This window comes from Nicotiana sylvestris, chromosome 3, assembly GCF_000393655.2.
Source record: "Nicotiana sylvestris chromosome 3, ASM39365v2, whole genome shotgun sequence".
Taxonomy (NCBI): Eukaryota; Viridiplantae; Streptophyta; class Magnoliopsida; order Solanales; family Solanaceae; genus Nicotiana; species Nicotiana sylvestris.
The window spans coordinates 126,460,595-126,471,457 of NC_091059.1; the positions used below are offsets into that span (position 1 = coordinate 126,460,595).

At 43.2% G+C, this 10,863-nt stretch overlaps 1 protein-coding gene across 1 annotated transcript; it reads right to left on the reverse strand.

Annotated features, from left to right (window-relative positions):
- Window positions 1-3,486: 3,486 nt before the first annotated feature.
- Window positions 3,487-3,867, reverse strand: LOC138887995 (uncharacterized). Its single transcript, XM_070169789.1, has one exon. The coding sequence runs from the start codon at window positions 3,865-3,867 to the stop codon at window positions 3,487-3,489; it is 381 nt and encodes a 126-aa protein (XP_070025890.1).
- Between the last annotated feature and the right edge of the window lie 6,996 nt (window positions 3,868-10,863).

A 10,863-nucleotide genomic window follows, 5' to 3' on the forward strand; every position in this document is an offset into this window, starting at 1 on the left:
TCCCCTGCTATGTATGTTCATGCCGTCATATTTTATTGCTGGTTGTCCATGATCCAGGTCTACCATTTAAATTGATCTCGTCAGCCCTAAAAGATAATAATGAAGGTTAGATGAAATGTACGTTGGTACTCGGCAAGTGTGTTCGGGTGCTAGTCATGGCCCTCCAGATTGGGTCGTGACATAAATAGTCTGCTCCGCTTGCCCATCAGTCTGAGAATGGAAGGTTATGCTAAGATTTACCTACGTACCCAAACCTTGCTGAAATTTCTTCCAGAAGTTGGCAGTGAACTGAGCCCCTTGATCTGAAATGATTGAGACTGGAGTGCCATGCAACCTGACTATTTCTTAGATATATAACTAAGCATATTGTTCTGCCGTATCAGTAGATTTTTAACTGGCAAGAAGTGTGCAGATTTTGTGAGTCAATCCATGATCACCCAAATTGAGTTAATTTTGCACGGAGTGCGCGACAACCCTACCACAAAATCCATGTTAATCATCTCTCATTTCCACATTGGAATTTCTATTCTTTGAGCCAATCCACCAGGCCTTTGATATTCGGCCTTCACTTGCTGACAATTCGGACATTTAGCCACAAAGTCTGCCACATCCTTCTTCATGTTGTTCCATTAATAAATTTCCTTGAGATCATAATACATTTTTGTAGGACCTGGGTGCACGGAATACCTGGAAGTGTGAGTTTCTGCCATTATCCTTTCCTAAAGACTGTCTGTCATGCCCCAAAAACCGAGGTGCGCGACCAGCGATCGACCGGGTAGCCCCCAGCCAAGCGGACCTGGGTGCCTTTCTTATTCCATGTGATACCCTACGTTTCCATTACCCATTAACCAAGTGAAATAGCCATTTATAAATTTAAACACATTCTTACGAGATTTACATAACATACATAGTTACTTAGCATGGTTTACAAGTTATACTGCCCAAAATACATAAGTACATAACCCACATTTCCTGTCTACGGAGCCTTTAGAGATACAGAAGAGTGTTACAATACTTGTCGGTAACAAGGCTCCGGCTATACCTTAGGCAAATACCAAAATAAAATTTCCGGGAAGATAAGCGGCATGAGCCACGCAGGGCCCCGAGAGGAAAGGGGCTCACCAATTCAACTGACAGGAGGTGAAGGAGTGCTACTGTCGGTGGGCTAGAGTACCTGTTATGGAACCACCTACAATCATAACACGAATGTAGCACCCCCGGCAAAAGGGACGTCAGTACATTTGAATTGTACTGGTATGTATGAACAAACTTTACCCCAAATAAAATCAAGAAATACACATATAACAAACAGTAATAGAATCAACAATCAAATGCACATGAAAGGAACAACCAAAGCCAAACAACTCCACAATCTCTCCTTTTCCCCTTTCAACATTATTTCATCACATCAATGATTTCACAACTTTCACATATTTTTATTTCAATAGTGATTTCATTCACTTTTCCACCCTTATTACCTCGGTCACCCATATCACCACAACCCACACCTTATAACTTCGTGTTGCGGCGCGTAACCCGATCCCACTGGACAATCACATTTCACACGACAACAACAATAATTCACAAAGAATTTTCATAAACGTCAATACCATTTCCATCATATGCAACAGCCTGTATGCAACTTAAGTCACAACGATAATTGCCCGCGACAAGTCACGTATGATATTACAACAGTTGTTTCAATTGCATCAATTACGATTTCTTTCCATCATTTGTTACACAGCTCTTACCACATAAACACATTAACACACACACTTGGTTTGTTTCCATTTACTTACACCCTTATATCGAGAGACTTAACCAACAACATTCCAGGCATATTAATCACAAGAATTCGCATATAGTCCACATAAGTAACACAGACCAATTACTCGTACACCAAACAAGGTGACTTTACAAAGGTTAAAGTTAGCAATACATATCTGGAGTCGAATTCCCCTTTTTTTTTCTTCTATTTCCAATTCACCAACAACCTAGTACCGTCAATCTAGTTCCAAGTTAACACATATAACTTAGAATTAAAGTTCACAAACTCAGCCCGAACTTAAATAGGTTATCAACCCCTCTTTTGCAAATCTTTAGTTCTACCTAATTCCTCTTACTAGATTCTAGGTTTTAAAGGACATGCATGTGTATCTCAACTTCCATTTTCAAGAATTAACGCATGAGAATCCCCCTTTTTGTTTAAATATGAAAACAATGAAAAAGGGTTGGGGATTTTACCTGCAAGAACGGAGATGAATACATATACTTGAAATTCCCCGGCTCGAGTGACTTTGAAGAATCAAATTGATGAAGGTAAGACTTTATCTCTCAAGAATTCTCTCTTCCCTCTCTCTAGTTTTGTTCAGAAAATATGTTAAAATAAGGGGTTGGGGTGTTTTATTGAAGAAGTGTCGGATTTAAAATTTAGAAAAATAGGAGCCCGAGTTAGGTATGCGATCGCACTTTGCGATCGTAGAGTAGAAATGCGGTCCGTAGAATGGACCGCAAAAGTGCTCCCAAAATCTGAACACACTGCCTGGGTATGTGGCAGAAATGCGGTCCGCATACCCATTATGCGGTCGCATAGTGCACCGCAGAACTGCCCTTCACAAAATCCCAAGGGAAATATGCAACGACTATGCGGTCTGCATATCCGTTATGCGATCGCATATTGGACCACATATTTAACCTCCAATTCGACCAACACACTTACGCACTTTGCGGCTATTATGCGGTCCGCATATCTGTTATGCGACCGCATTCTAGACCGCAGAATAGCATTTCCTGGAAAATAGTATTTCTTGACTTTTAATAACATAGATCAGTACCAAAAGGGTCTGAACTGCGACTCGCTTAATTTTACACATTCCTAACATATATTCGGGACTTGGCACCACGAGCTACCCGGTTTTGAGTACAAGTTTTCACGCGGCCTTACATCCTCCCCCACTTAAAATCATTCTTCCTCGAATGAGGTTTTTGGAAATCGGTTGGTTTTGAAAACATGATATGCAAACTCCCAATTTTTTTAAAAAAAATAAAAAAAAATTCCAGAGTTCCCTTTGTTATTAAACTTCTCTACCTGTCAGAGAGCCCCCAAAACATTATTTCCAAGCACCATTACGCTATCCATATTATCCCTATAACTGGTATACAATTCATTACCTCAACACTTGCACATAATCTGGCCATTTCAATGAGTTCCATACAGTTCAACCACTCCAATACACTATACGTATTCCAATTAATCATTACCAATCTACATTGCATTTAATCATTCACTTATCACATGAGTTCTTACAAAACTTTCATTTACCAAAAAGGGGCTTGCGCATGACTCAATTAATCACAACACATACAATTCTTGCACAACTTGAGGAGTTACAATAGTAAAGTATTTAGGAAAAAATATGGGGTGTCTTTGCACCAGATTGAACACAACATCAGTTTACTTAGAGACAAGAGTTCTCACGATCATTACTAGACTTGTTCAAACACATGGGGATTTTTTTCTTTCATTTCACTTTCCTTTTCCCACATGTCTTCCTCGACTTGTTGACTTTGCCATAGCACTTTAACTGAAGCAACTTCCTTGTTTCTCAATTTGCGGACTAGCTTATCAAGAATAACGACCAGAATTTCTTCATATGATAACTCTTCATTGACCTCGATAGCCTCGATTGGCACGATGGTGGATGGGTCTCCAACCACTTTCTTTAACATTGACACAGGGAACACCGGGTGCACTAATGACATTTCAAGGGGCAATTCCAGTCTATAGGCCACCTGTCCTATCCTTTGAGTGACCCGATATGGCCCGACATATCTAGGACTCAACTTCCCTTTCTTCCCAAATCGCATGACTCACTTCATAGGAGATACCCTCAAGAACACCCAATCATCTACTTGGAATTCCAATTTTCTTCGACGAATGTCCGCATAAGATTTCTGGCGACTCTGAGCAGCTTTCAGTCTTTCCTGAATGATTTTAACTTTTTCCATACCTTGGTGCACGAGATCGGGCCCTAACAATTCTGCTTCAACCACTTCGAACCATCCAATCGGAGACCTACATCTCCTCCCATACAATACCTCAAATGGGGCCATCTGAATGCTAATATGAAAACTGTTATTGTAAGAAAATTCTATAAGTGGCAAGTGATCATCCCAATTACCTTTGAAATCCAAGACACAAGCCCGTAACATATCTTTAAGCATCTGAATAGTCCACTCTGCTTGTCCATCAGTATGCGGTTGGAAAGCCGTGCTGAGATTCACCTGAGTACCCAAACCTTGCTTAAATTTCTTCCAAAAATTAGCTGTGAACTGGGCCCCTCGATCTGAGATAATAGAAAGTGGAGTGCCATAAAGCCTTACTATTTCCTTGGTATACAATTGAGCATATTGTTCCGCACTATCCGTGGACTTGACTAGCAAGAAGTGAGCTGATTTGGTGAGTCGATCCACTATTACCCAAATTGTGTCGAACTTGCATTGAGTGCGAGGTAACCCTACCTCGAAATCCATGTTGATCATCTCCCATTTCCACATTGGTATTTCCATAAGCTGAGTTAACCCACCGGGCCGCTGGTGCTCAGCTTTTACTTGCTGACAATTCGGACATTTAGATACAAAGTTCGCCACACCCATCTTCATACCGTTCCACCAATAAATTTCCTTGATATCACGGTACATTTTCGTAGAACCTAGGTGCATAGAATACCTGGAATTATGAGCCTCTGCCATTACCCTCCCCCAAAGGTTATCCACATCTGGAACACATAGCCTACCTTGACATCGTAATACACCATCCTCACCACCGAGTGAAAATGTCAAAGTCTTGTTATTCAAAACTGCCTCCTTCATCTGTGCTAATGCTGGATCAATGAGCTGCTTTTCCTTGACTTCCACTACAAGTGACGATTCTTCTCCATTACGCACCATAACCTTCCCCTCGTTTGAGGTCGAAATACGAACCCCCATACTGGACAATTGATAAACCTCCCGAGCTGAAGGCCTCTAATCCGCTCCCAAATGAGCGAAACTACCCATGGACTTCCGACTGAGAGCGTCGGCCACCACATTCGCCTTCCCTGGATGGTATAAAATATCCATATCATAATCCTTGATCAATTATAACCACCATCGCTGCCTTAAATTCAACTCCTTCTTCTTTAACAAATATTGGAGACTCTTGTGGTTCGAGAACACATCCACATGGACCCCATAAAGATAATGCCGCCATATTTTAAAGGCAAATACAACTGCCGCAACCTCCAAATCATGCGTCTGATAATTCTTCTCGTGATTCTTGTGTTGGCTTGAAACATACGCTATAATCTTCCCATGTTGCGTCAACACACACCCCAAACCGACCCTGGAGGCATCGCAATAAAACACAAATCCTTCCGTGCTTTCCGGCAAGGTGAATATCGGCGCCGACGTCAATCTCGACTTCAATTCCTAAAAACTTTTCTCACAAGCGTCGGACCATTGGAACTTAATTGCTTTCGACGTCAACTTAGTCAAAGGGGAGGCGAGGGTAGAGAATCCCTCCACAAACCTCTGATAATACCCCGCTAAACCCAAGAAGCTACGGATCTCCGTCGGGGTCGTGGGTCTAGGCCAATCTTTTACTACTGCAATCTTTTGGGGATCTACCTGAATCCCTTCACTGGAAACAACATGGCCCAGAAAGGTAACGGACTCCAACCAAAATTCACATTTTAAAAATTTACCATACAACTGGTGCTGATAAAAGGTCTGCAGAACAACCCTGAGGTGATCGGCATGATCCTCCCGGCTCCGCAAATAAACAAGGATGTCATCAATAAAAACAATCACAAAGGAGTCTAGAAATAGCTTAAAGACCCGATTCATAAGATCCATGAAAGTTACTGAGGCGTTGATTAGCCCAAAAGACATGACCAAGAATTCAAAGTGACCATAGCGAGTTCTGAAAGCCGTCTTAGGAATATCCTGTTCTCTGATCTTCAATTGGTGATACCCGGACCGTAGATCAATTTTGGAAAAGAACCTCGCACCTTGCAATTGGTCGAACAAATCTTCTATCCGAGGCAAAGGATATTTATTCTTGATGGTGACCTTGTTAAGATGCCGATAATCAATACGCATCCAGAGCGACCTATCCTTCTTTCTGATAAAATGAACCGGGGCACCCCACGGTGACACACTTGGCCGTATGAACCCCTTTTCTAAAAAATCCTTCAGTTGTTCCTTTAACTCCCTTAACTCCGCTGGCGCCATTCTGTATGGTGGAATAGATATCGGCCGCGTATTTGGCAATACATCAATCCCAAAATCAATCTCCCTATCTGGCGGGATCCTGGAACCTCGTCCGGAAACACTTCAAGAAACTCATTCACGACTGGCATGGACTCGGGGACAGATACTTCTGAAGTGGTGTCCGCCACCCGGACCAAATGGTAGATACACCCCTTCCTAATCATCTTCAAAGCCTTAAGGTAGGAAATAAACCTACCTTTCGGCACCACACCATTTCCCTTCCACTCAATAACCGGCTCATTAGGGAACTCAAGCCTCATGACTCTCGTTCGGCAGTCAAGTTTAGCAAAGCACGAATAAAGCCAGTCCATTCCCATAATCACATCAAAATCCACCATTTCAAGCTCAATAAGATCGGTCGTGGTAGCACGACCACATACCATGACAACACAATTCCTATAAACTCGCGTGGCTGTAATAGAATCACCAACCGGAGTCGATATAGAGAACGACTCATGAAGTTGTTCGGGTTCTACCCCAAAACGTGAAGCAATGAATGGGGTGACATAAGACAAAGAGGACCCCGGATCAATAAGAGCATAACAATCAATGGCTTGAACAGACAAGATACCTGTAGAAACATCTGGGGAGGCCTCTACACTCTGGAGACCACTCAAGGCGTAAAACCGGCTGGGTACACCTCTACCACGAGCTCCACCCCTAACTACACCGAGCCCTGTTGGGTCTGGAGGACGCACGGATGATGTGGTAGCTGAAGAACCGGATGACTAAGCAAATCCCCTAACCATGCCCTCACTGGGCGAACGGCAGCCCGCTGGATATGACCTCTCACCACGCATCTATAACACACCGGAGTATCCAAATAGTCTCGGAATGGAACCTCCCACACTTGGGGCATGAAGCCCTCCCCTGCTGCTGTGAACTCCCTCCTGGACGACCGGAATGATGGGGTCTCCTACTGTCGGAACCTGATCTCAAGTGACTGCTCTACTGATAACTGTGCACAGATAGTGGTGAGCTTGCTGAGGACTGGGCATATGACTGGGATGGCCCTTTCCCCGGAACTGGTCTCCCTGAGTGACCTGCTGATCGGGCCCTGCTGCTACTCTCCCTTTCTGCCCGTATTTTCAACTTCCTAGCCTCTGTGGCCTGAGTGAACCCCAAAATCTTACCATAATTCATATCGGAGTGTAAGGCCACTGTAACAGCCACATTCACCACCAAAGGACTAAGACCCTGAACAAATCGCCGAACTCGAGCATCCATGGTCGACACTAACTGAGGAGCATACTTGGAAAACCTCACAAACTCTATGGTACTCCCAAACACTCATACTGCCCTGCTTGAGGCCTCAAACTCTGTGTCATGGGCCGCCATTGTCTTGGCAGGCAAGAAGTGGTCCATGAATGCATCTACAAACTCATCCCATCTAGCAGGAGGTCTTCCCTCCCCACGAGAATTCTCCCACATCTTGAACCACAAATACACTGCTCCCCTCAACCTGTATGAACCCAACTCAACCCCTTCCGTCTCTGTAGCCTTCATCACTCGAAGGGTCTTATACATTTCATCAAGGAAATCCTGCGGATCGGCCTCTTGGTCTGTGCTCGTGAACTCTAGAGGGGCCAACCGCAGAAACTGGTTGACTCTGGGGATGGCAGAATCTCCCTGTCCGCTGGGGGGTGCAAGGGCATCATGAGATCTCTGGGCCTGAGCGGCCACAAACTGGGTCAACATATGGATGGCTCCTCTAAGGTCCCCATCAGAAACCCCAGGACCGGAAGCTGGAATTGCATCAAGATCAGGAATATCAGCGGGAGGGATGGTATCACCCTCTGCCGCAGCTGGAACAGGAATACTTGGATCTGGAATAGATGGGGCAGACATATTCAAGACCGGGGAGTCACTCTCACCCACGGCATACGGTACATGATTCAAAACCACACTTGGGGTGGCATTGGCCGCGAGGCTAAGTCTAGCTCTCTTCTTAGGTGCCATTACTGAAAATTTGGAACAGAGCACGAGTTAGATGTATATACTTGCACTTTTCACTTCACTGCATGATATAGAGTAACAAAGAAGAAGGTAATTTCCTAAATGCCCATGTAGCCTCCAACATATAGATATGGTCGACAACACACCGATAAGGAAGACTCTACTAGACACGGCTCCGAGACATCCTAGGACACTTTAAAACCTTAGGCTCTGATACCAAGTTAGTCACGCCCCAAAAACCAAGAGGCGCGACCGGCGCTCGACCACGTAGCCCCCAGTTAAGCGGACCTGGGTGCCTTTCCTATTCCACCTGATACCCTGTGTTTCCATTACCCATTAACCAAGTGAAATAGCCATTTATAAATTTAAACACATTCTTACGAGATTTACATAACATACATAGTTACTTAGCGTGGTTTACAAGTTATACTGCCCAAAATACATAAGTACATAACCCACATTTCCTGTCTACGGAGCCTCTAGAGATACAGAAGAGTGTTACAATACTTGCCGATAAAAAGGCTCCGGCTATACCTTACACAAATACCAAAATAAAATTTTCGGGAGGATAAGCGGCATGATCCACGCAGGGGCCTGAGAGGAAAGGGGCTCACCAATTCAGCTGACGGGAGGTGAAGGAGTGCTACTTCGGTGGGCTAGAGTACCTGTTATGGAACAACCTACAATCATAACACGAATGTAGCGCCCACGGCAAAAGGGACGTCAGTACAATTGTTGTACTGGTATGTATGAACAAACTATACCCCAAGTAAATTCAAGAAATACACAGATAACAAACAGTAATAGAATCAACAATCAAATGCACATGAAAGGAACAACCAAAGCCAAACAACTCCACAATCTCTCTTTTTCCCCTTTCAACATTATTTCATCACATCATGATTTCACAACTTTCACATATTTTTATTTCAATAGTGATTTCGTTCATTTTTCCACCCTTATTACCTCGGCCACCCTTATCACCAAAATCCACACCTTATAACTTCATGTTGTGGAACGCAACCCGATCCCACCGGACAATCACATTTCACATGACAACAACAACAATTCATAAAGAATTTTCATAAATGTCAATACCATTTCCATCATATGCAACAACCCGCACACAACTTAAGTCACAACGATAATTACCCGCGACAAGTCACATATGATATTACCACAGTTGTTTCAATTGCATCAATTACGATTTCTTTCCATCATTTGTTACACAGCTCTTACCACATAAACACATTCACACACACACTTGGTTTGTTGCCATTTACTTACACCCTTATATCGGGAGACTTAACCGACAACATTCAAGGCATATTAATCACAAGAATTCGCAAATAGTCCATATAAGTAACACACACCAATTACTCGTACACCAAACAAGGTGACTTTACAAAGGTTAAAGTTAGCAATACATACCTGGAGTCGAATTCCCCCTTTTTTTTCTTCTACTTCCAATTCACCAACAACCTAGCAGCGTCAATCTAGTTCACAAGTTAACACATATAACTTAGAATTGAAGTTCACAAACTCAGCTCGAACTTACATAGGGTATCAACCCCTCTTTTGCAAATCTTTTGTTCTACCTAATTCCTCTTATTAGATTCTAGGTTTTAAAGGACATGCATGTGTATCTCAACTTCCATTTTCAAGAACTAACGCATGAGAATCCCCCTTTTTGTTTAAATGTGATGAAAAAGGGTTGGGATTTTACCTGCAAGAACGGAGATGAAGACAATTACTTGAAATCCCCGGCGCGAGTGACTTTGAAGAATCAAATTGATGAAGGTAGGACTTTATATCTCAAGAATTATCTCTTCCCTCTCTCTAGTTTTGTTCAGAAAATATGTTATAATAAGGGGTAGAGGTGTTTTATTGAAGAAGGGGTCAGATTTAAAATTTAGAAAAATAGGAGCACGAGTTAGGTATGCGATCGCACTTTGCGATCGCAGAATGGAAATGCAGTTCGCAGAATGGACCCTAAAAGTGCTCCCAAAATCTGAACACACTGCTTGGGTATGTGGCAGAAATGCGCTTCGCATACCCATTACGCGGTCGCATAGTGCACCGCAGAACTGCCCTTCACAAAATCCCAAGGGAAATATGCGACGACTATGCGGTCCGCATATCCATTATGCGATCGCATATTGGACCGCATATTTAACCTCTAATTCGACCAACACACTGACTCACTTTGCGGCGATTATGCGGTCCGCATATCTGTTATGCGACCGCATTCTAGATCGCAGAATTGCATTTCCTGGAAAACAGTATTTCTTGACTTTTTATAACATAGATCAGTACCAAAAGGGTCTGAACCGCGGCTCGCTTAATTTTTTCCTAACATATATTCGAGACTTGTCTCCACGAGCTACCCGGTTTTGAGTACAAGATTTCACGGGGCCTTACACTATCAATATCAGGAACACATAGGCGGTCTTGGTAACATAGGGTACCATCATCCTTGCCAAGGGAAAAAGTTGTGGTCTTGTGTTTGTGAATACCCCCTCTCAGTTGTGCTATCAATGGATCATTGTATTGTTTTTCTTTCACCTCCGCCACCAGCGATGATTCAGCCCTATT

What these genes read in the sequence shown, in the direction of transcription:
- LOC138887995 (XM_070169789.1), bottom strand. Translation starts at nt 3,867, where the DNA reads ATGCGATTTGGGAAGAAAGGGAAGTTGAGTCCTAGATATGTCGGGCCA.